At 38.1% G+C, this 27,095-nt stretch overlaps 1 protein-coding gene across 1 annotated transcript in view; it reads left to right on the top strand.

Moving 5' to 3' along the window:
* Nucleotides 1–27,095, top strand: part of SLC2A13 (solute carrier family 2 member 13) — a 515,435-nt gene that overhangs the window by 196,571 nt on the left and 291,769 nt on the right. Inside the window, exon 4 of the mRNA XM_069584615.1 lies at nt 26,849–26,957. Within this exon, the coding sequence (XP_069440716.1) occupies nt 26,849–26,957 (109 nt within the window). The remainder of the gene's footprint in view (nt 1–26,848; nt 26,958–27,095) is intronic.

Below are 27,095 nucleotides of genomic sequence, written 5' to 3' on the forward strand. Positions count from 1 at the left end.
AAAGCTTATAACATGGACTTATTTTAGTATGGGAATTCAAAATGCAGACAGGATGTGTGTAGTTAAAATTACTCTGTTGGTTTAATACTGTTGTGTTAAGTCATGTCCACCTCTTTTCAACCCCATGGACTGTAGCCCACCAGGCTTCTCTGTCCATGGAATTTTCCAGGCAGGAATACTGGAGTGGGTTGCTATTTCCTTCTCCAGGGTATCTTCCCAACCCAGGAATCAAACCCAGGTCTCCTGTATCACAGGCAGATTCTTCATCATCTGAGCCACCAGGGAAGGGAGTACAAAGCTGTTTTGGTCTGCTCCTTGGGGCATTATTTTCTTCCTATTCCATAGCAAATTAACAAAGTGTAAGCCAGGGCTTTCCCAGTGGCTCAGCCGTAAAGAATCCATCTGCAATGCAGGAGCTGCAGGAGATATGGGTTTGATCCCTGTGTCAGGAATATCCCCTGAAGTACGGTGTGGCAGCCCACTCCAGTATTCTCACCTAGAGAATCCCATGGACAGAGGAGCCTGGTGGGCTACAGTCTAGGGTCAGAAAAAGTCAGGCACGACTGAAGCAACTTAGTGCATACACACACACAAGCCAGGTGGAGGGAGTAATTGTATTTCTCCTCTACCTTAACTTTTAAACATTACTATTTAACAGAAAGTAAACAGTGTGTCTGGGGCTTCTCTGGTGGCTCATATGGTAAAGAATCTGCCTGCAAAGCAGGAGACCTGGGTTCGGTCTCTGGGTCGGGAAGATCCCCTGGAGAGGGAATGGCAACCCACTCCAGTATTCCTGTCTAGAGAATTGTATGGACAGAGGAGCCTGGCCAGCTACAATCCATGGGTCACAAACAGTCAGACATGACTGAACAACAAATACACACACATGCAGTGTGCCTAAGTGAAATTTACTCTCCAAATCTGTCTGTTAAATGTGTGCCTAAACTAGAGATAATTGTGAAAAGAACCACCATGGTGAGCGGCAACATAGCCCTTTTCAGGCATAGCAAAAGTATTTGGTCATGTGATATAGGAGAAAAATCTTGGAGAGAAAGGATGCATGCTTTTTGATGTTAGTATGAACTTTATAATTAAGAAATTTTTTTCAAACTTTTTATTTTGTATTGTGATATAGCTGATAAACAATGTTGTGGTAGTTTCAGGTAAACAGGAAAGGAACTCAGCCATACATATACACATATCCATTTTCCCCCAAAGCCCCCTCCCATCCAAGTTGCCACATAACACTGAGCAGAGTTCCACTTGCTATACAATAAGGCCTTGTTGGTTATCCATTTTAAATGTAGTAGTATGTGCATGACCTTCCCGAAGTAAGTTTGTTTTCTAAGTCTGTGAGTCTCTGAACTTTACAATTTTTTAATATCAGAATAACATTGAACTATAACAATGTTATAACACATAAAATACTTGATCACTATAACATTTGAACACAAAACATTTGATTCATTTGAGATTTAGGAAATGTCAGCAACGGAAATGAGTTTTGCCGCTAAGTTTTCTTTGAAAAATTATTTTAAAGTTCACAAAGAAAATTTCTAGTATAATTTATCAAAATTCATAATATGAAACTTCTCAGATGGTTTAAAGGAAATGATTTTCAGTGATAATTCATCCTTGTTCCATGCCATTTTTCTAAAATTGTACAAATTGCTTTATAAATATGGTACTTTAATAAGTTTGAACATATCTTGTAAAATAATTTTGTAGCATTAACATTTAGATTCTCATTGAAGAAGTGCTTCAAAAATAATGGAAGTTTATACAGGGACTAAAGAAAACTTAGGAAAAATAATGTGAAGCTTTTGAAAATGCAGCCTGGAACTGCAGAACTCAGGACAGACGGCTAGTGACTGTTTAGTTCTTACTTGGTCTAGGCAATGTGAGTACATCATCTTGGTTTGTGTCATCATCACTCTAGTCTATAGATGAGGACGCTGATTATAGCAGCATGGTTAGTGTTCAGGTCAGATATGGCCTGAGTCCTCTCCGTGTCATTCATAACTGTGTGGGAAGCCTTGGGCAATTTGTTAAGCTGGGGTTGTAGCAGAATATATTGATTAAGAGAAGGAGCTTTGGAATCAGATCCTCAACTACATTCTGGGTATACCAGTTAGGATTTCTGTGATTTGGGAAGCAGAAATGAAAACACTTAACTCATATATTTGTTGTTAGAATTAAATGATGTGTATAAAGAAGTTAACGTAGTTTGTGGAATATAGTAACTGTTGAGTAAATGATGCCAGTGACAAAGGATAGTGATCCTAGTGGGGGTGGGGTAGTAGAGCAGAGCTCATAGAAACTCAGGCATATCTATAATTCCAGAACACATGCTTTTTTCCCAGTGACTCTGATACTAGAAAGATCAGGCAGGATGGTATGAAAATGTGCCTTGAATCAAAAGCAGTTACAGTTTTTGAAGCAAAAGAATTCTCTCAACAGATATGCAAGGCATGAACTGTTTGGGGGTAGGCATTAGAGTTGAGGGCTCTACCCATGTAGAAACTTGTCTGCTGAGAGAGATAAACAGTACACTAGAAAACAAATATGCTGTGATATGGAGAACACTGCCAGCTGTGAGAGACAGATGCCTCTAATTGTTTAAGAGGTTTTATTTTGTGGAAAGGGGAATGCTGAAGAAGTGAATTGCTGGGAAATGAAGAGTACTGTTTTGGCTAGTATCATTTGAGGTTATGATTATATATTCAAATGCAGATATGGAGTAAAAAGTTGTATGTGTGAATCTGAAACAATGAAGTGAGGTTGGCGTGGCACTGTTAATTTGAGAGTTATGAGAGTGGAGGAGATCCATGGAGAATGCATGCCTGGAGAGAAAATAAGGGATCTAGGCCAAAGTGTGGATCTAGTGAAGGGGACTGAGTAGAGGCATCCAGGTGATGGAGGAATAAATTCAGAAGAAAGTGGTTTCTGGAAATTAGTGATGGAAGTGTTTCAGGAAGGAAGGAAAAACAACGTTTTCTGTGTTCATAGTTTTAGGTTTGATCACTGAATTTACAAAGTGGAGGTAATAGGAGACCTTTATAAGAACAATTTCAGTGGATTGGTGAGCATGAAAGCCTATTGATAATGGAGTTGAGAAGAGAACAGGAGGTAAGGAAGTGGAGATATGACTCTTGAGATTTGCTGTAAACTTGGACAGAAAAATTAGGTATGAAGTGAAGGATGATGTGAATTATCTGGAAGTTGAATTTTCAGTTTTGTTTCACTACGGATGTTACTATATCAAGATTATATTTCAGTGGAAAGGATCCAGTAGACAAGGAAAATTGATGTTTGGATAGAGGGAAGATAATTATTAAAGGAGCAGTATTCTCTGTGGGCTCAGAGAGATAGGATTCAGATCTAAAGTAGCAAGGTTAGCCTTTTACTGAGGAGACGGCCCAATATACATATGGGTAAAAATACAGGAAGATTGCCTTTGTGGTGGTGAGAAGATGAATTAGTTCTCCTTTAATTGTTCCTCTTTTGTCAGTAAAATAACAGTCAAGGTCATTAGCAAGTGCAATAATTATAATGGATGAATCATGTTCATTAACCAATATCTGCATAAACTGCATTCTTGGGTAGCAGGATCCTGGGAGACATGTTTCCCAACAGAAGGGATTTGGGCTTTATGGACTGTGTTCTCTGTCCTACTTTATCCATAAATGCTGTTTCTGTGTTTCTACCATGTGATTCTTACAGCTTTCAGTTGACCGGTGAGGTGTGAATGAAAGGTACTAATGAGCAATTTATTTTATACCTTAAGTTTTTCACTGTGTTTTTATGAGATGAGTTCCTAAGAAGTACGGCATCATAAGAGAAGTCTGTATACGTGGACATCACCAGATGGTCAACACCGAAATCAGATTAGTTATATTATTTGCAGCCAAAGATGGAGAAACTCTATACAGTCAGTGAAAACAAGACTGGGTGCTGACTGTGGCTGAGATCTTTATTGCCAAATTCAGACATAAATTGAAGAAAGTAAGGAAGACCACTGGACCATTCAGGCATGACCTTAATCAAATCCCTTACGATTCTACAGTGGAAGTGGCAAATAGATTCAAGGGATTAGATCTGATAGAGTGCCTGAAGAACTATGGACAGAGGCTCATAACATTGTACAAGAGACAGAGAGCAATACCATGCCCAAGAAAAAGAAATACAAAAAGTCAAAATAGTTGTCTGAGGAGGCCTTACAAATAGCTGAGAAAAGAAGAGAAGCTAAAGGCAAAGGAGAAAAGGAAAGATTTACCCATTTGAATCTAGAGTTCCAAAGAATAGCAAGGAGAGATAAGAACACCTTCCTCAGTGATTAGTGCAAGGAAATAGAGGAAAATAATAGAATGGGAAAGATTAGAGATCTCGTCAAGAAAATTAGAGATACCAAGGGAACATTTCATGCAAAGATTAGCACAATAAAGGACAGAAATAGTATGAATCTAACAGAAGCAGAAGATATTGAGAAGAGGTGGCATTAATGTGCAGAAGAACTATACAAAAATGACATTCATGACCCAGATAACCACAATGGTGTGATCACTCACATAGAGTCAGACATCCTGGAATGCAAAGTTAAGTGGGCCTTAGGAAGCATCACAACGAACAAAGCTAATGGAGGTGATGGAATTCCAGTTGAGCTCTTTCAAATCTTAAATGATGGTGCTGTGAAAGTTGTTGCACTCAATATGCCAGCAAATTTGGAAAACTCAGCAGTGGCCACAGGACTGAAAAAGGTCAGTTTTCATTCCAATCCCAAGGAAAGGCAATGCCAAAGAATGCTCAAACTACCACACAAATGCACTCATCTCACATGCTAGCAAGGTAATGCTCAAAATTCTCCAAGCCAGGCTTCAACAGTACATGAACTGTGAACTTCCAGATGTTCAAGCTGGATTTAGAAAAGGCAGAGGAACCAGAGATCAAATTGCTAACATCCTTTGGATCATGGAAAAAGCAAGAGAGTTCCATAGAAAACATCTATCTCTGCTTTATTGACTATGCCAAAGCCTTTGACTGTGTGGATCACAACAAACTGTGGAAAATTCTGAAAGCGATGGGAATACCAGACCACCTGATCTGCCTCCTGAGAAATCTGTATACAGGTCAAGAAGCAACAGTTATATCTGGACATGGAACAACAGACAGGTTCCAAATAGACTAAGGAGTACATCAAGGCTATATATTGTCACCCTGCTTATTTGACTTAAATGCAGAATACATCATGAGAAACGCTGGGCTGGAAGAAGCACAAGCTGGAATCAAGATTGCAGGGAGAAATATCAGTAATATCAGATATGCAGATGACACCACCCTACGACAGAAAGCGAAAAACTTAAGTATCTCTTGATAAAAATGGAAGCTGCTGCTGCTGCTGCTGCTAAGTCGCTTCAGTCGTGTATGACTCTGTGCGACCCTATAGACAGCAGCCCACCAGCCTCCCCTGTCCCTGGGATTCTCCAGGCAAGAACACTGGAGTGGGTTGCCATTTCCTTCTCTGGAAACATGGAGAACTTGGAATAAGGCATAGAGACAATTAGAATATCATTAATGCCCTTTAGAGAGAGTTGTTTCCCTAGAATAGTGGAGGATGGGTTTGGGGGAGTGGCAAGAATTGATAAATTATGTGTAGATATTCTTTCAGAAATGATAAGATTGTAGTTTGGCATAATTGGGATAGAGGAATTGAATGAACGAGAAGAAAGGGGAATAATGAATGTCCAAGATCTAAGAGTAGGAAGGAGATAGGACCATATGCATGGAGGCTCAGGGAGGAGAGGATTATTTTCACTGAGCTGGAAGGGGAAGAGAAACAGGTAATGATATTGAGGAACTTTATTTTGAAAGGGAGCTAAGTAAGTTACAGGAATTTCCATCACAGGGCTCCTGTATTGCTTGACTATTTGAGGTAATTTGCAAAGTGAGTTGAAAGTATGTGTGGATGGATATTCTATTTGAGTCATGAGTCGCTTAAGTACAAATATCATTTTAAAAGATATTTTTGCGGTTATGAAAATGCCATCTCCTAAATATGTCTTTAAAAAAAATCAGGAATAATTTAGTTTGCTTTGTCCCTTTACAACCATTCAATTCCCACACAGATGTATTGCTTTTTCCTTAAAAGATCAAATGGTTTTATAACAGTAAAGTGAAAGCTTTATACTAATAGGCTAAATAGAATATTTATGAGGAGTACTTTTTAGGAAAGTGCTAGAAAAATGACTTTTCACTGTTTTCCTAAAACATTTATAGTAACTTGATGAATAATGAATGGGAATAATTTATAATAGCTACAGACCTCACTCAAATGCAACATTTGTTTATACTCCTACACAACAATTACATCATGGCTATGTTTCACATAAAAAGTCATGTATTTTTAACATTAATGTTGGCTAAAATAGTTTCATTTAACAGTCTTAGAATCTTTTTGTTTTAAGGGACCTCAGAGGACAGGATGTTCTAGAACATCCCTGAAAAGCATTCAACCACACATTGCTTCACTTCTATTTAAATTTTGTATTCAAAGGATCATGAGCCATATTAGGATGTAGTCTAAATAAGCCGTGAACAAGTTGAGTAGCAAGATTAGAAACATTTCCACGATGCTGACAATGAAATAATGCTATGCTTTTTATATATGCATAACTGAGAAATATATAGAAACTAGTTTTATTTTGTAATTGAATTTTGTGGTACAGTGAGCAGGTTGCATTTTTAAAACACTAAGTTTCAGCATTCAGAAGAAGAAAGATCAAAGCATTCTAAGTAGAAAATCAAATTTCAGTCAGTATTTTAAATAGACACATCCTGACTCCCTTTACAGACTGCTATTGACCATATGTTAACTACAGACATGCCTCAAAATAAAATGGCCATATGTAGACTTTCAAATACTGACCTCATCCCTCGAGGGCCATATTTATTTAGAAGAGCATCCTAAACCATATCAAGTAAAATTATGGTGTGTCATGTTAAAAGATTAGTAGAATCTATCTAATGAAAAGTAGTCACAAGTTAAAAATACCAAGGAAATAAGGATAGAGACCCACAGACATCTAAAAGCAAGGGCACATGAAAAAATGTCTTTTGAATTCTCTTTGCCCAATCATTATACACAGTAGCTTAACTATAAAAGCAGAATTAAAAGCTGTCTTATGCTACGGTCATCAAAATGGATTTAGTGAAAATGCTGAAGGGTTGATCAGCAGAAATGTTCGCCATATGTATCTGTTCTCAGGTTAGCGGGCACTGGATGCAGATTGTTTTCTGCTAGCTATGCTAATTAGACACACACACACACATATATATATATATATTTTTTTTTTTGTCTTATTCTTACCATACCATTTCGAGAGTAGGATATGTGGAACTCACTTCTCCCATTTCCTGCTGCCAGTTGTTCTCTGTTGAAATGCTGGTGTAGTTTTTCAGAACTTGTAGTCTTATGGGCACATGCCCATGAATTAAACAAAAGCATGGAAGAAGGAACAGAACTGTAGCAATTTGAAAAAAAGTTATTTCTATCTTTAATGAAATCTCATTTTCCCCATCTAAGTTTAAGAGTGAAGAAGTGGTCAAAAAGGGGGATCAGGAACTAAATTTCTGCAAAGATTCTGTAGTGGTGATCATTGTAACTACAAAATCTCTCTCTCTATGCATGCGTGTGTGTGTATGTGTGTGTAAATAAATAATACACACACGTATATGTACATATACACATATATTTATTTATATACAAATGTACATATGTGTGTATGTGTATGTATGAGGAAAAAAGGAAGAATTTAACTATTTCAGCACCCTCGTGGTGTGCAGGACAGCCCTATTTCCCATAGGTGCTGTATTGTCTAGCATACCTCTCATGTCCAAGATTTGATTTAAACAAAACTCCTGGTGATCATCCCTTCAGCATTTTCATTAAACCCATTTTGATAACCATAGCACAGGGTAGCTTTTCATGTTGCTTTTATGCATTATACTGTTGTGTATAACAACTGGGCGAAGAAAATTTTAAAGACATTTTTCCAGATGCCTAAGCAGCCCTTAGTACTCAGGGATTTGCTATGTGCCTAAATTTAATAAACTAAATTTTATTTGAGAGCTTTAGTTTTCGTTTGCTTTCCTTTGAATGTAGTACTATTTTATTGGATTTCATTGAGTGGTGAGCTGTATTTCGGCTAGAATATATCATAGATTTATCTTAAAATTATGATCTTGAATGAAATCACCCTTATAGACCATGAATTCTGAAAACTGCATGCTGCTAAAAAGGTCACTGAGATTTCTCAACCTAATACATGAAAAAACCTAAACCATGCCTTTACAAAGCTGAGCCCCTTCATTTAGATAGATGGATGAATGGATGGGTGGATAGATAGGTAGGGATATATATCACTATATTTATAAATAGAAGTTTGTGAAAATTTATTTTTTATTTTTGTTTTTGTTTTTGTTCATTTAGATTACTTCATTCTAACCCAGATTTATAAGTGGTTTTTAAAAGTATTTTGAACTCACTCAGATTTATTCATCTTTCTCACCTTTTGTAGTTATCTCAATTTGTTCTTTCAGCTTTGCTTAAAGTAGCAAGATGAGTCATTAGCACGGAAGCAATAAACAGATATGCAATTAAAAGAGCAATTCCTCACACACATCCAGTAGCTTTTTAAAAGTAAAACTAATATACCAGTTTGTTAATGTGCATAAACTTCCTTTTCAATATTCATTTGCCGTAAGTATTGATTGCATGAGCAGGGGATGTTTAGTCGATTGCTCTAGGTCACAAAATATTTTGTGGAAAAGAAAGTTAATGTGATTATTGTGGTACTGTATTGTTCTTAGCATATCTTTCTGGAATAAATGAAGCTGTATTTATGCCAGTTAGCTGGTTTTCTTGTTTAAGTTGTGTTAGACCTGGGAAATACAATTTGTTCATTTGTATAGAACAGTTTATTGGTGATTGTTTTCTTCTAAAATTTTGTAAACTGAGATGACTAAATATATCCTCTGCCCTTTTCTCTCACTTTCTTCTTCTGAGACCCCTGTAAAGTGAATATTAGTATGCTTGATGCTACTGCTGAGGTCTGTTAAACCGTCTTCATTTTCTGCTTTTCATTTTTTTCTTTTATCTTTTTTTCTGTTTAGCTTCAGTAGATTTCCACAGCTCTGTCTTCTAGCTCACTGATCTGTTCCTCTGTATCATCTAATCCACTGTTAATTCCTTCTATTTTTTTTTTTTTTAGTTATTGTAGTCTCCATCAGTTTTTAGTTCTTAGTATTTTCTAAATCTGTTAAAAACTTCTAACCTCTTACTGTGTTCATCTATTTTTCTCCTAAGTTCTTGGAACATCTTTCTCATCATAACTGTAAACTCTTTGTTGTGTAGAATATCTTATTTTCACTTGGTTTTTCTTTTGGGGTTTTATTTTGTTTATTTGTTTGGAACATAATTCGCTGTCACTTCATCTTGTCTAATTTCCTATTTTTATTTCTATGTATTTAGTAAGTTGATTATGTTTCACAGCCTTGGAGAAGTACCCTTTTTTTAGGAGACATCCTATGTGTCCCAGCAGCCTACCCTACTCTGATTGCTAGAACTACATACTCTGTGGTGCCCCTCTTGTGGGCTATGTGGGTTGTTCTGACAAGCTTACTAATGTAGGTATTCTGTTAAGTACTTATGGCTTCTGGCTTGGTTAGTTGCCATGCCCAGCTTTGTGTGGAAACTGGCCCAAGGGGTCTCAAAATTGTTGTTGGCATGCTGGTGGGTGGGGTAGGGCTTGAGTTCCCTGCACTAGTGCCAGCCTGCTGGTTTGTGGGTTGGGTACTGACACAGCTTGTGGGCCTCTGGTGGTCCTGAGGCTCTTGTTCATCCCCTGGTGGGTGGGATCAGAGCACAGAGGATTCTACAGCTGGTGCATACCCATTGGTTGGTGAGACCTTGGCTTGGGACTTGTGCTGGGTTGGACAAAGCTCATCCTGGGGTCTCTGGTGCTAGGACCCTGGAGGGGTGGTCCCAGAATTTATGGGACTGCTGGTGGGTGGATCCTAGGTCTCTAGTATCCTGGGGCTAGTGCCTGCCCACTGGTGGGTAAAGCCGGTCCTATGTTTGGTACAGGCCCACGGGCTGAACTGCATCCTGGGATCTCTGACCATAGGACCCTGTGGTTCCCGGGCCTAGTGTGTTGCCTGATGTGTAAGGCTGTGTCCTGGGCCCTCTGGTGGACAAGGCCATGTCTCAGGAAATCTGTGGGCTCAAGGGGTCTTAAGGTAGCAGGCCTGTTGGTGGTTGGGGCTATGTCCTTGTCTGGGTAGATGCTTGGCCTGATACATCCCAGTTCAGGTAATAACAGACTGGTAGGCAGCACCTGGTCCTGGATCTAATAAGCTGAAGGAGGATTCCTTTTGTCTGCAATAGCATCCTTGTATTAGAACAAGATCCAGAAAAAGGCTGCTACCAGGGTCTGTGTCCCCAGAGTGAGCTCCAGTAGCCTCCTGCCTCTCTGGAATGCTCTCCAGGATTAGCAAATGGGTCTGGCTCAGGCTTCTATCAAATTATTGTTTCTGCCCTGGGTACCCAGAGCATGTGAGATTTTGTATGTGCCCTTCAAGATTGGAGTCTCAATTTCCCACAGCCCTCTGGCTTGCCCCAAATTAAACCCTGCTGGCCTTCGAAGTCAAATGTTTTAAGGGTTCTTCTTCTGAGTGTAGGACCCCCTAGCTGCAGAGCCCAGTGAGGACCTCAGACCCCATCACTCCTTGGGGAGAACCTCTGTAATTGTAGTGATACTCCCATTTGTGGGACATTCACCTCGGGGTATGGATCTTAACTACACCATGTCTCTGCCCCTCTTACCATCTTACTGTGGTTTCTTCTTCATATCTTTAATTGTAAACATCTTTTCTTTTTTTTTTTTTCTTCTGTTTTTCCAGACTTTCTCATCAGTAATTGCTCTGTATGTTGTAATTTCGGTGTCCCCAGGGGAGGAGGGATTTCAGGGTTTACTTACTTTGTGATCTTGGCTACACCTCAGAACATCTTTATTTCTTACTCTATATTTAATAACTATCACATATTTTTTAACACAGGAAGGAAACAATTATTTTTCAACACAGGAAGGAAACAATTATTTTTCTTTATCATTTTTCTTTTATAAGAGGTAACTGAAAGTAGGAAAAGAGAGCTGTGGCAGGAAAACTGCTTTGGAATTAGAAAATAAGTACATTTACAACCTTATAGATATGGCTCTTTTTTGTTTCTTGTTCCTGGATATTTTTGGAATAAATATTTGATTTTCTGAGAATCATACTGATAGAAAACACTGTCTCTTTCCTTTAAAATGTTGTATTTTGAGGTACCACATATGTTTGCAGCAGTCATGCTTCCAGAATCTGGTAGAACAATCATGATTTTAGATATTCTGCCCCACTGTCAGATCATGGGCCCTTTAATTTGGCCTGATTTTTATTTTTTTTGCTCTCTTTATTCATGGTAATTCTCACATATAAGGCTAAATATAGCAAGAAAGAACAGTATGAAATGTATGAATCATGTTTTAGATTTTCATCTTTATTCTCAATAGTTCTTATTTGTTGAATGCTTGAATCTAAAAAAGATGTTAATAGAAATCTTTAAATATATAGAGAATTCAAATATCCATATGAACACATACTTTTTTAATCAAGCAAGTAATTCATGTTTAGAACCATAGTTCATCTACCTTAAAATGTTTAACTAATAGTAATGTAGAAATACGTAGATTCTAGAAAGGCTACCTGTGATTTAAAATGAAACCAGAGAAATAGGATCATTCCAATTTATCTGTTTTGAATAGATAAATTCAGTAGTTTGGCAGTATATATAATTGAGAAAAATGTCATTTATTACAGGAACGATGATATAATTTCTATTGACTTATCACCTTGTGTTTATTAGTAATCTGTGTAGATGTGTATTGTTAATTATAGAAGATATAGAAATTATAAGTATAGAATTCACCTATTTTTTATGTTAATGAAACTCTTTGAATTATTTTATGGAAGCTTAAAAATGAAATCTCTTTGTTTGCCCTATGCAATTTACTGACAATATTTTATTAAAACTTTCTAATTGTATTCAACTATGGATAAATTCTATAGAGCTGATGGATGAAATCATCATTATTTGAGTTTGGGTGCAATATATTCCCCATGTATTATCACCTTTAATTATCAGAGCACTGTTGTGAAGTAGATGTTATCTCATATGAGGAATGTGAGACTCAGAAAGGGTAAAGAACCTGTCCAAGGCCACACAGTTTCTATAGAGCTGAGCTGGATTTGAATCTGGGTTTCCCTATGTTTGGAGACTCTTACTCTTGATACTGTTTGAGAATTGCTTGTTTAGGTAATATGTTTTTTGATCGCCTTTGTTTATATAGATACCTCTGATGAAGGAAATACTTTTAGAACTTAAAAAAAAAGTTCTTGGTAGTAACTTTGAAAAACAGTATTTTAGTAACATTAAGTCCTATCATAGAAAACAGCGTTTACTTTAGCAACTCAGAATAATGGTGACTAGATTATTCAGTCTGTGTATACAGGCCATAATGTGCCATGATCAGCTCACGAGCATCTATCTAAAGACGATTAGCATAACACAGCATATTGGCAAATTGATTCTTTAGAAGAATTTCAGGATGTATTGGCATAATTGCCAGACTGTGAAGCAATGATTGAACCACATGTGATTGAATTTATCAATAGCAGCAATCCATTCTTCCAAATAGAATATATGCCAAGCACCACCTTGTAATCACAAACATCATCTGCTGCATATTGAAGGAAAAAACAGCATGGCTGTACTGAGGATCTTAGTTGTTGTTGTTCAGTAGCTTAGTTGTGTCCAACTCTTTGCAACCCAATGGACTGCAGCACACCAGGCTTCCCTGTCCTTCACCATCTCCTGGAGCTTGTTCAGACTCATGTCCATTGAATCAGTGATGCCATCCAACCATCTCATCCTCTGTCGTCCCCTTCTCCTCCTGCCTTCAATCTTTCCCAGCATCAGGGTCTTTTCTAATTAGTCAGCTCTTTACATCAGGTGGCCAAAGTATTGGAGCTTCAGCTTCAGAATCAGTTCTTCCAGTGAATATCCAGGACTGATTTCCCTTAGGATTGAATGGTTTTATCTCCTTGCAGCCCAAGGAACTCTCAAGAGTCTTCTCCAGCACCACAGTTCAAAAGCATCAGTTCTTTGGTGATCAGCCTTCTTTGTGGTCCAACTCTCACATCCATACATGACCACTGGAAATACCAGAGCTTTGACTAGACGGACCTTTGTTGGCAAAGTAATGTCTCTGCTTTTTAATATGCTATCTAGATTGGTCATAGCTTTTCTTCCAAGGAGCGAGCGTCTTTTAATTTCATGGCTGCAGTCACTATCTTCTATGATTTTTGGAACCCAAGAAAATTAAGTCCATCACTGTTCCCATTCTTTCCCTGTCTGTTTGCCATGAAGTGATGGGAACAGATGCCATATCTTTGTTTTTTTGAATGTTCATTTTTAAGCCAGCGTTTCACTCTCTTCTTCCGCTTTCAGCAAGAGGGTCTTTAGTTCTTCTTTGCTTTTGCCATAAGGGTGGTGTTATCTGCATATCTGAGATTATTGATATTTCTCCTAGCAATTTTGATTCCAGCTTGTGCAGCCCACTCCAGTATTCTTGCCTGGAGAATCCCATGCACAGAATAGCCTGGTTGGCTGCAGTTCATGGGGTCACCAAGAGCTGGACATGACTGAAGTGACTTAGCGTGCATGCATGCCTGAACCCATTTGAGGAGTGCAATCTGCTTTACCCAGTCTACCAATTCAAATGTTAATCCTATCTAGACACACCTTCATAGGCATATCCAGAAATAATATTTAATCAAATATATGGGTACCCTGTAACCCAGTGAAGGTGACATGTAAATTAACCATAACATAGTGTATGCCATGAAGCTAACTATCTCTATCTTCATAATTATAACTTATACTACTATGTCCAATTAACTAAGGAGGAGATAAAGGCTTAGCAAAATTGAATAACATGTGAAAGACCTCACCAGTGGCTGAGCAGTGGAGCTGGAATTTCCATGGCGACCTGTGCAAGTACTGTCCACTGCCATGCGGTCTCACCAAGGACACAGATAAGCGCCAAGCAGGAAAGTAGAGAGCTGGGTAGGCAAAGAGGGCACAGAAGCAAAAGCAAGAATTTTCCTGATATTTTGTGGAAACAAGTCAGGTGTGTATTCATTAATTTTCATTAGAATTTGGCAGCTCACTGGATTTGGAAAGTAGGAAGAGGGAGTGATAGCCAAATGACACTTAAAAAAAAAATCCTGTATTAATATGAAATTAGGTAACATAGGGTCTAGGGAGAGAAATGATGACTTCTCTTTACATGTCCTTGAGCTTGCACACCCTTTCTGGGTTCTCCCCTATTCCTCAGATTCATAATACTTTACATGTACCTCTGTTAGAGCCCTTAAACTGATGTGCAGTAGCTTGTTTCATTTCTGTGCATGAGCCCCTCCCCACCCCAATATTATGGAGTCTTCCAAGGCAGAGCCTCTTTCTGTTTCTGTACCTAGCAAAGAGTAGACTCACGGTTGGTGCTTCAGGTGTGATAAGTGGACGAGGGAATATTTGGTCTGAGAGGCTGCAGAGAATAACAGAATTCCAAGGAGATGGAGTGTTTGAAATAGATGTTATGGAAATCTAATTGAAAGTCAACTCAAGATGAATGGAGATCCTCTGGCCAGCATGGAGGGCCTGACTGATAGAAATGCTTAATTTGGCGTGAAACCAAGATGGCCTGTTTTCCTAATTATTTGTAAATGATGCTCAACTCCCTAGATATAGGAATGGAGAAAAGAACAGATTGAAATGAACGATTTGAAATAGGTAACTTGGGAATTAAGGCTGGGGATAATGGCAGTTCAGTTCAGTCACTCAGTCGTGTCCAACTCTTTGCAACCCCATGAACTGCAGCATGCCAGGCCTCCCTGTCCATCACCAACTCCCAGAGCCTACCCAAACTCATTTCCATTGAGTCAGTGATGCCATCCAACCATCTCATCCTCTGTCGTCCCCTTTTCCTCCTGCCCTCAATCTTTCCCAGCATCAGGGTCTTTTCAAATCAGTCAGCTTCGCATCAGGTGTCCAAAGTATTGGAATTTCAGCTTCAACATCAGTCCTTCCAATGCACGCCCAGGACTGATCTCCTTTAGGATGGACTGGTTGGATCTCCTTGCAGTCCAGGGGACTCTCAAGAGTCTTCTCCAACACCACAGTTCAAAAGCATCAATTCTCTGGTGCTCCGCTTTCTTCACAGTCCAATTCTCACATCCATACCTGACTGCTGGAAAAACCATAGCCTTGACTAAATGGACCTTTGTTGGCAAAGTAATGTCTCTGCTTTTAAATATGCTATCTAGGTTGGTCATAACTTTCCTTCCAAGGAGGAAGTGTCTTTTAATTTCATGGCTGCAGGCAAGTAAGGCCATTAAAAACATGAAAGGCAAAGAGACTGAGGGATTGAAGTCTCATAAACACAGAGTATATATATTCCTGTATTGAAAGTGCTTTAGTTTTGTCTTTTATTACTCATCATGTTCATGTTTGTTGGTTTTTATGCTAAGAACAATCAGCTCATTTAAATATACATATAAAATTTCTTGACATTTATGGCATGAACAGAAGTTAGATCAATTCTTAGCTCTACATACCATACTTATTAGTTTGTGACCTTTGGATAGTTGCCTAAACTCTATGTGCTTCTTTCCTCATTAATATTACATGTTCTTTCTTATTGGTAAGACTCTTATGATGATTAAAAATGAGTTATAAGGCATGAAGAGCTATAGAAATACTAGGAGATTCACTGAGATTTGAGCAGGTACCTAATTCTCTTGGTGTTATGGACTGAATGTTTGTGTCTCCCCAAAATTTATATGTTGAAGCTCTAAATGCCTGATGGGATGGTATTTGAAGATGGGACCTTTGGGAGGTAGTTAGTTTAGATGAGGTCATGAGAGTAGGACCTTCTCTCATGAAGAAAGCAGACACTTCTGTCTCTCTTTCTCTCCCCACCCCACCCTCCGCCTTCTTCCATCCCTCCCTCCTTTCCTCCCTTCCTTTTTTTCTCTGTACATGTACTGGTGAAAGGCCATGGGAGCGTACAGTGTGAAGGTGGCCCTCTGCAAGCCAGGAAAGGAGCTGTTTCCAGGAGCTGAGTCTGCCAGCACCTTCACTTTCGGGTTCCTGGCCTTGGGAACTATGAAAAATAAATGTCTGTTGTTTAAGCCACACAGTCTATGGTATTTTGTTCTAGCAGCTCAAGCTGATAGAGATACTTCAGTTCAGTCAGTTCAGTCGCTCCTCTGTGTCCGACTCTTTGCGACCCCATGAATCGCAGCACGCCAGGCCTCCCTGTCCATCACCAACTCCCGGAGTTCACTCAGACTCACACCCATTGAGTCAGTGATGCCATCCAGCCATCTTATCCTCTGTCGTCCTTTCTCCTCCTGCCCCCAATCCCTCCCAGCATCAGAGTCTTTTCCAATGAGTCAACTCTTCGCATGAGGTGGCCAAAGTACTGGAGTTTCAGCTTTAGCATCATTCCTTCTAAAGAAATCCCAGGGCTGATCTCCTTCAGAATGGACTGGTTGGATCTCCTTGCAGTCCAAGGGACTCTCAAGAGTCTTCTCCAACACCACAGTTCAAAAGCATCAATTCTTCAGCACTCAGCCTTCTTCACAGTCCAACTCTCACATCCATACATGACTACTGGAAAAACCATAGCCTTGACTGGACAGACCCTTGTTGGCAAAGTAATGTCTCTTCTTGGGAATATGCTATCTAGGTTGGTCATAACTTTTCTTCCAAGGAGTAAGCATCTTTTAATTTCATGGCTGCAGTCACCATCTGCAGTGATTTTGGAGCCCCCCAAAAATAAAGTCTGCCACTGTTTCCACTGTTTTCCCATCTATTTCCCATGAAGTGATGGGACCAGATGCCATGATCTTAGTTTTCTAAATGTTGAGCTTTAAGCCAACTTTTTCACTCTCCTCTTTCACTTTCATCAAGAGGCTTTTTAGTTCCTCTTCACTTTCTGCCATAAGGGTGGTGTCATCTGCATATCTGAGGTTATTGATACTTCTCCCGGCAATCTTGATTCCAGCTTGTGCTTCTTCCAGCCCAGCATTTCTCATGATATCTGTAGATATCTGTATTGATTTTAGTTATTTCATTTATGATGTTGGTGATTTGTGTCTTCTCTCTTTTTTTCCGTGGTCTTTTCCTATGACTGTTGTAACAAATTACCACAAACTTGGTAACGTAAAACAATAGAAATTTATTCTCACAGTCCGGTTCAAAAATAAGTTTTACTAGGTTGAAATCAAAGTGTCTGCAGGGCTACACACCTACTAGAGACTCCAGAGGGAAATCTGTTTCTTGCTTTAAAACAAAAAAATATTAACCAACATTCCTTGGCTTATGGCTACATCAATTCAACATATGCACTTATGGTCACATTGCCTTCTCCTATTCTGTCTGAATCTCTTTTTGCCTCCCTCTTATTGGGTTACATGTGATAGCTTTTAGGCCCAACTAGAATAATCCAGGATAATCTTCCCATATGAAAAATCCTTACTCACAACCACAAACACTATTCTTTGACATCTGAGGTAACATTAACAATCTCTAGGGATTAGGAGATATTTATATCTTTTGAGGGGCCATTATTTAGCCTTCTACAATCTGGCTCAAAGTTTATCAATTTTATTGATATTTTCAACAAGCCAGATTTTGGTTTCATTTGATTGATTTTTTTTCGCAGTTGTCTCCTTATCTATTTCATGGATTTCCACTCTGATCTTTATTATTATTTTATCTTGTGCTTTTGGGGGGTTTCTTTTGTCCCTCTTCTGATCTTGTAAGGTGGAAACCAAGGTCACTGCTATAAATTTCTCTCTATTCTATTAGCTCCATTCTACAAATTTTTGTATGATGCATTTTCATATTATTTTAGTTCAGAATACTTTCTAATTTCCCATTATTTCTTTGATCCACGGAAATTTGTTATTCAGGTTCTGATCCGGGGAGAGTTTTCCAATTATCTTTCCATTTATTGATTTGTATGTTAATTTTATTATAATCAGAGAACAGTCTCTGTATGACTTGAATCCTTTTAAATTAATTGAGGCCAGTTTTAGAGCTCAGAATATAATCTATCTCAATAAATGTTCTAAGACATTTAACATGCATTTACTGTTGAAAAGAACATTTGGTCCATAGGATGTTGTCTGAATGTTAGGTCAAGTTTGTTTGTTGTGTTGTTGATGTCTTCTGTATCTTTGCTGATTATCTTTGCTTAGCCTACTTTTACTATTACTCAGAAAGAGGTAATGAAATATCTAAGTATAACTTTGGGTTTTTCTGTTTCCCCTGTGGTTGTGTTTTATGCATCATACAATTTGAAGCTTTTATTAGGAGCAAAGACATTTAGGGTTGTTATGTCCTCTTGCTAAATTAAACTCTTTATCATCACAAGTTGTACTTTCCAACCGTTTTGCATGCCTGGTACTTTTTTGTGGTATGCCAGAACTATTAAATTTTATCTTACTGCTGAACTTGGTTCTGGGATGCTACTCACTTACTTGGAAGCATTTGAGTCTTTAACTGTTTTAGATGGTGTCCAAGCAGTGTTTAATCTTGGACTAAATATATATATTACTGAGGTAAAACTCTTCTGAATATTCTTCCTTATGGTAGTCCTGTGTAAATTCCTGGAGTTCATTACTTTAGTTCTTTCCTGCGACTCTTTCCCCTGCCTGGGGTAGTTTCTTCACAAAACGTGTACTGATCTGTCCTCAACTGAAAAATCTAGAGTGCTCATGTCTCCCATGTCCTCTCTGTGACATTCTGTTCTCTCCAGCACTCTGCCCCATGAACTCTAGTCACCTGGGTCCTGAGCTGCATTGTTTCAACTTAAGGTGGCCATCTGTTTGCCTGCTTTCCCCTCCCCATACTGCAACCTTCTGTATTACTGCCTGAATACTTTATTCCAGGTTTTAGCTGGGGCATTTGTAGGGTTCATCTCATTTACTTCCTGAATCTCAGGAGTCGTATTCTTTGTCTCCTTATCATGTGAAATATTGTTTCATGCATTGTTGCATGGCTTTTTAATTGTTGTATATTGGAGGTAAATCTGATAACTGTTACTTCATCTCATCTGAAAGTGGAAGTCAGGACCTGGAATTTTATACAAAGTGTGGTCTAGTGCATTTTTTAATCATACCTGGAGAAACTTCTGTGGGCTCAGCTTCTTCACAGTCAGCTTGACCACAGGAATGGCTGTACTTGTCAGACTGTCCTTTACAGCCCTTCCACCAGAGCCCCTGCCACAATTGGATGATCATTGTGAAAGTTATTGATACTTAGTATGAGGTGTTCAGAATGATGGAAAAGATAAACCCTTTTGGAGTTTTTGCCTGTATTGTTTTATTATGTATTATATTTTGTATTCTGCATTTCCATTTTGCTTTAGTTATCTAGAGGTTTTAGTTTTTATTGTGTGGGAATTTCTGTTTTTCAAAGACAAATGTTTTGTTAACAATAAACTGTGAAATGTTTGTGTACATAAAATGTTTTTAATTACAAAAGTCAAAAGAAATTTTATAAGTAGAGCATGACATTTTAAATTTTCACATTCGACCTATTAATATATTTGAATATTTCTTGCCTCATAGCTTGCATAAAATGAAGATTAATGGTTTGCATTCATGAAGTTAGTTTTACTGCCTAATAAGGCTTGGTTTATTATTTTAAATTCTTTCAGTCTGTTTGTGCATAATCAGATGTACAGCTGCTATGACCAAAATTTATCTTTAAAAAATATTTCAGTATAATAGAGGAACTACCATTGTTTATTATTAATCAGGAATTCCAAACCAAAAGAAAGTCTAAAACCCAGAGGTGACCATATTTTTTTATCTATAACATTGTTTTTCATTTTTATTGTAGTATAGTTGATTTAAAGTATGGTGTTAGTTTCAGCTCTTCAGCAAAGTGAATCGAGTATACATATACATATATCTACTCTTTATTAGATTCTTTTCCCATATAGGTCATTACAGAGTTTTGAGAACCTATGTACAGAAGGTCCTTATTAGTTATCTGTCTTATATATAGTAGTGTACATATGTTAATCCCAATCTCCCAATTTATCCCTCCCCCTGTCTCCCCCTGGTAACCATAAGTGTGTTTTCTACATCTGTGACTCTGTTTTGTAAATAAGTTCATTTTGTAACTTTTTTTTTAGGTTCTACATGTAAACAAAGTCATATGATTTTTTTATTTCTCTGTCTGACTTAATCCATTGTGACACTCTCTAGGTCCATGTGTGTTGCTACAGATGACATTATTTCATTCTGCTTCATGGCTTAGTAATATTCCATAGTACATATATATACCAGATCTTTTTATGCGTTCCTCTGTTGATGAACGTTTAGGTTGCTTCCATGTCCTGGCTACTGGAAATAGTGCTGTAATAAACAGTGGACGCATGTATCTTTTCACATTATGATTTTCTCCAGATGACAGGATCACATGGTAGCTCTACCTCTAGTTTTTAAGGATGCTTCATACTTTTCTCCATATGTACCGATCTACATTCCCACCAACAGTGTAGGAGGGTTCACTTTTCTCCACATCCTCTCCAGCATTGATTGTTTATAGATTTTTTTTGATGGTGGCCATTCTGACCTGTGTGAGGTTGATACCTCATGTAGTTTTTATTTGCATTTCTCTAATAATTAATGATCTTTTCGTGTGTCCTTTGGCCGTCTGTATGTCCTCTTTGGAGAAATATGATCTTTCATCCATTTCTTGATTGGATTGTTTGTTGTTTTTAATTTTTTATATTGAGCTGCATGAGCTATTTGTGTATTAGAGATATTACTCCCTTGTCAGCTGCTTTGTTGGCAAATATTTTCTCCCATTATGTGGTTGTCTATTCATTTTATTTACAGTTTCTTTGCTGTGCAAAAGGTTTAAGTTTAATTATGCCTCATTTGTTTATCTTTTTATTTTCAAAATAAAATAAAGGAGATATATCAAAAAAGATCTTGATGCAATTTATGTTACAAAGTGTTTTGCCTATGTTTTACTCTAAGATTTCTATAGTATCTAGCCTTCACTTAAGTTTTTAATCAGTTTTGAGTTTATTTTTGTGTGTGGTGCTAGAAAGTGTTCTAACTTTATTATTTTACATGTAGCTGTCTAGTTCTCTTAGCACCAATTAATGAGGAAAATGTCTTTCTTTCAGTTCAGTTCAGTTCAGTCACTCAGCCATGTCCGACTCTTTGAGACCCCATTCACTACAGCCTGCCAGTCTTCCCTGTCCATCACCAACTCCCAGAGATTGCTCAAACTCATGTCCATCAAATTGATGATGCCGTCCAACCATCTCATTTTCTGTCGTCCCCTTCTCCCCTGCCTTCAATCTTTCCCAATATCAGGGTCTTCTCCAGTGAGTCAGTTCTTCGCATCAGGTAGCCAAAGTATTGGAGTTTCAGCTTCAGCATCAGTCCTTCCAATGAATATTCAGGACTGATTTCCTTTACGACTGACTGGTTTGATCATTTAGTCCAAAAAGTCTCTACTTTTTAATAAGCTGTCTAGGTTGGTCCTAGCTTTTCTTCCAAGGAGAAAATGTCTTTTTTTTTTTTTTTTCATGGCTGCAGTCACCATCTGCAGTGATTTTGGAGCCCAAGAAAATAAAGCCTGTCACTGTTTGCATTGTTTCCCATCTATTTGCCGTGAAGTAATGGAACCAGATGGAATGGGAAAGACTAGAGATCACTTTAAGAAAATTAGAGATATCAAGGGAACTTTTCATGCAAAGATGGGCATAAAAAAGGAAAGAAAATATATGGACCTAACAAAAGCAGAAGATATTAAGAAGAGGTGGCAAAAATACACAGAAGAACTATACAAAAAAGATCTTCATGACCCAGATATTCATGATGGTATAATCACTCACCTAGAACCAGACATCATGGATGGGAATTCAAGTGGGCCTTAGGAAGCATCACTATGAACAAAGCTAGTGGAGGTGATGGAATTCCAGTTGAGCTCTTTCAAATCCTGAAAGATGATGCTGTGAAAGTGCTGCACTCATTATGCCAGCAAATTTGGAAAACTCAGCAGTGGCCACAGGACTGGAAAAGGTGTTTTCATTCCAATTCCAAAGAAAGGCAATGCCAAAGAATGCTCAAACCACACAATTGCACTCATCTCACACGCTAGTAAAGTAATGCTCAAAATTCTCCAATATGTGAACCGTGAACTTTCAGATGTTCAAGCTGGTTTTAGAAAAGGCAGAGGAGCCAGAGATCAAATTGCCAACATCTGTTGGATCATGGAGAAATCAAGAGAGTTCCAGAAAAACATCTATCTCTGCTCTGTTGACTATGCCAAAGCCTTTGACTGTGTGGATCACAATAAAATCTGGAAAATTCTTAAAAGAGATGGGAATACCAGACCACCTGACCTTTTTCTTGAGAAATCTCTATGCAGGTCAGGAAGCAACAGTTAGTATTGGACATGGAACAACAGACTGGTTCCAAATCAGGAAAGGAGTACATCAAGGCTGTATATTGTCTCTCTGCTTATTAACTTATATGCAGAGTACATCATGAGAAATGCTGGCCTGGATGAAGCCCAAGCTGGAATCAAGATTGTGGGGAGAAAGATCAATAACCTCAGATGTGCAGATGACACCACCCTTATGGCAGAAAGTGAAGAAGAACTAAAGAGCCTCTTGATGAAAGTGAAAGAGGAGAGTGAAAACGGCTGAAAGCTCAACATTCAGAAAACTAAGATCATGGCATCCAGTCTGATCACATCATGGCAAATAGATAGGGAAACAGTGGAAACAGTGTCAGCCTTTATTTTTTTGAGCTCCAAAATCACTGCAGATGTTGATTATAGCCATGAAATTAAAAGACATTTGCTCCTTGGAAGAAAAGTTATGACCAACCTAGACAGCTTATTCAAAAGCAGAGACATTACTTTGCCAACAAAGGACTGTCTAGTCAAAGCTATTGCTTTTCCAGTAGTCATATATGGATGTGAGAGTTGGACTATAAAGAAAGCTGAGCGCCGAAGAATTAATGTTTTTGAACTGTGGTGTTGGAGAAGACTCTTGAGAGTCCCTTGGACTGCAAGAAGATCCAGCTAGTTTATCCTAAAGGAGTTCAGTCCTGGTTGTTGATTGGAAGGACTGAGGTTGAAGCTGAAACTGCAATACTGTGGCCACCTGATGTGAGGAGCTGGCTCAATTGAAAAGACGATGATGGAGGCCTGGTGTGCTGTAGTCCATTGGGTCGCAAAGAGTTGGACATGAATAAGCGACTGAAATGAAATAATGAATGAATGAATGATGGAACTGGATACCATGATCTTTGTTTTTTGAATGTTGACTTTTAAGCCAGCATTTCACTGTCCTCTTTCACTTTCATCGAGAGGCTCTTCAAGTCCTCTTCACCTTCTGCCATAAGGTTGGTGTCATCTGCATATCTGAGGTTATTGATATTTTTCCCAGCAATCTTCATTCCAACTTGTGTTTCATCCAGCCCAGCATTTGCAATGATGTTCTCTGCATATAAGTTAGATAACCAGGGTGACAATATACAACCTTGATGTACTCCTTTCCTAATTTAGAGCCAGTCTGTTTTTCCATGTCTGGTTCTTGCCTCCTTTATCATAGATTAGATGACCATAGGTGCTTGTGTTTATCTCCATACTTTCTCTTATGTTCCATTGATCTATATCTCTGATTTTGTGCCAGTACCATGCTGTTTTGTTTCCTGTAGCTTTCGAATATAGTGTAAAGTCACAGAACCTGATTACTCCAGCTCTGTTTTTCAAAACCCAGATTAAGAAAAAAACTAGGAAATAAATATGGGATGTTGTGTGATAATTTATCTCTTGTTATTTTGGCTAATAAAACTTTAATCCTAATTTGTCATCATTTTCTCTTTATTTTTCTACCCTCCCATATCAGTATTGCTTAAACTATCAAGTCATGAAACAGGTTAATAGAGAAAATAAATACATCTATCCAAAGATTATGATAGATTTCTTACAGAAGACTAGTTTCTCATCTATGGAGTTTCCTAAAAGCTGAAAAATGGGTTTGGGTGTTTTTTGTTTTGCTCTGTTTCGTCACATCATAGTTGTTGTCTTTAAATTTTTTCGTGGTATATAAAGTAAATTATAATCTTTTCCCCTTCATGAATCACATTCTTGTCGTGGTGAAAGGGCTTGCATAACTCAATGAAGCTTTGAGCCATGCTGTACAAGGCCACCCAAGACAGATGTATCATAGTGAAGAGCTTTGACAAAACATGGTCCACTGGAGGAGGCAACCCACTGTTATTCTTGCCACAAGAAACCCCATATGACACTGGAAGATGAGCCCTCCAGATGGGAAGGTGTCCATTATGCTACTAGGGAAGGATGGAAGGCAATCACTAAATACTCCTGAAAGAATTAAGTAATGGGCCAAATTGTAAACAGTGTTCAACTGTGGATATGTCTGGTGGTGAAAGTAAAGTCTGATTCTGTAAAGACATAGGAGCCTGGGTGCTACAGTCCAAACTTAGTCACTGAATAATCTTTTATATGAATTTTTTGATTTATGGAAATAGGTAGATATTTAATTGATGGTGTGCACAGTCCTTATTTTGTAGCTCATTCATAGATTTCTAAGTTTGCAGATGAGTCTGCTTTTCAGAGAAGTGACCCAGATATATTTCTATATTTTCATAAAAGCTACCTATTTGAAACAACCTTCTTAAAACTTTACTTAAATATAAAACAACTTGACATTTATAATACTCTTAGCTTACCTTCTAAATGGGTGTATCCAGTCTTAACCATCTAGAGACAAAATTGTTGGAAGTCAATCAAGTCTTCATGTGATTATAATTGTTCCTGTGTAGAGATGAATATCTTTACCCAGCAATCTTCAATACTAATGCCCTGTCTTGACATCCTATATGAACTTGTATTGCTGAGACAATAGCACATTCTATTCCATTTTTGTGAACTGGAATATTAGATTTCCAGAAGTTCCAAAATAGCAAAATTTTCTCATTTCTCAGGTAGATTTCTACCTGACTTGGTTTCAGTATCAGCATCAGTTCAGTCACTCAGTCATGTCTGATTCGTTGCAACCCCATGAACCGCAGCACGCCAGGCCTCCCTGTCCATCACAAATTGCTGGAGTCTACCCAACTCATGTCCACTGAGTCAGTGATGCCATCCAACCATTTCATCCTCTCTTGTCCCCTTCTCCTGCCCTCAGTCTTTCCCAGCATCAGGGTCTTTTCAAATGACTCAGCTCTTCGCATCAGGTGGCCAAAGTATTGAAGTTTCAGCTTCAACATTAGTCCTTCCAATGACATGGTTTAGGGTTTACTTAAAAAAAAAAAAAAAGCCTCCAAGAAAAATTCCTCTAATGAAGCAATTAACATCCTAGTGATCGCAGGCTATTTCTTATACAGCAGGAATACCAAAGATCCTTTTAGTCAACTCTGGCACCATAATGACACTATACAGCATGCCTCTGTGAAGTTGTAACAAGCACTTCTGGGAATAAAAAGGGCACTTTGGGTAGTTATGTCCAAATGATAGGCCTTAATTGGTTAGTTACCTTACTTAAGGCCTGAGGGTTCAGATCTAGAGCTTTTCAGAATTGATCTAGATTCTGATATAGAGACACCCATTTTGAAAGCCCATTGATATTTTTAAATTATCATTTAATACCACTAGGAAACTATTAAAAAATCTCATACATATACCTATATAAAATAGATTTTAAATTTTATATCTTTATTATCTTTTGGGTATTTTTATTAATAATACTCATTTCAGTCATAACTGAGTCTGATGTCACAGTCGGATTCCTTAACTTTAAATACATTGGAATTAATTTTGTTACTTTATTCAAATGCTGCTGCTACTGCTGCTAAGTCGCTTCAGTCGTGTCTGACTCTGTGCGACCCCATAGACGGCAGCCCACCAGGCTCCACTGTCCCTGGGATTCTCCAGGCAAGAACACTGGAGTGGGTTGCCATTGCCTTCTCCAATGCATGGAAGTGCAAAGTGCATGGAAGTGCAAAGTGAAAGTGAAGTCTCTTAGTCGTGTCCAACCCTCAGCAACCCCATGGACTGCATGCAGCCTTCCAGGCTCCTCCGTCCATGGGATTTTCCAGGCAAGAGTACTGGAGTGGTGTGCAATTGCCTTCTCCCTTTAGTCAAATAAATTGTAATAAATTCTGTTCCTTGTTTAATTGTTTTTTAATGAATGCCATTCTTTTAGTTGATTAAAGCAATTTTTCCAGTAACTTTGTAAGTTGTCCCACATTGAGCGGATTTTAAATAGTAATTAATTGCCTGCAAGCAGAAGAACAGAGTGTTTGTTACAGCTCTTGGAAATTTAAGGAAAAAGAATTTCTAACCATTACAGTTATGTAGATCTTCCCCCTAGTATCCATAAAATGTTTTAACTTGAATTCTCTCTAGTTGATTTTATAGTTTCAACTCAAATATTTACTGTTTTCAAAAATATATTATGCCCCTATTTCTATAAAAGTACACATGTTCTATTTTTAAATGCCAAGTTGTGTTGATTCCATAGAGATTTGGGGAAATTTATCCTAATGGGAATAATTACTGTGGGAGCTAAAAATAATAGATGTGTCCTTCTTTTTCCTTCTTTTTTTTAAAAAGCTGGACCTGTGATCTGCAGAATGCTGTGTTATCCCCCAACTCGCCGAGCGTTAATTGTGGGTTGTGGTCTACAAATGTTCCAACAGCTCTCAGGCATTAACACCATCATGTATGTATTTCTTTCTAACTTTTTACTGAAAAGATTGTGAGGAATTATTTTATATGGAAAAAAAATAGTAGGACTCATGGAGATTTGTTTTTATTAAATGTGTAGAAGTCTCCTTTTGGGAGATACTTAACCGTACAG

The sequence above is a fragment of the Ovis canadensis genome, chromosome 3 (assembly GCF_042477335.2).
Source record: "Ovis canadensis isolate MfBH-ARS-UI-01 breed Bighorn chromosome 3, ARS-UI_OviCan_v2, whole genome shotgun sequence".
Taxonomy (NCBI): Eukaryota; Metazoa; Chordata; class Mammalia; order Artiodactyla; family Bovidae; genus Ovis; species Ovis canadensis.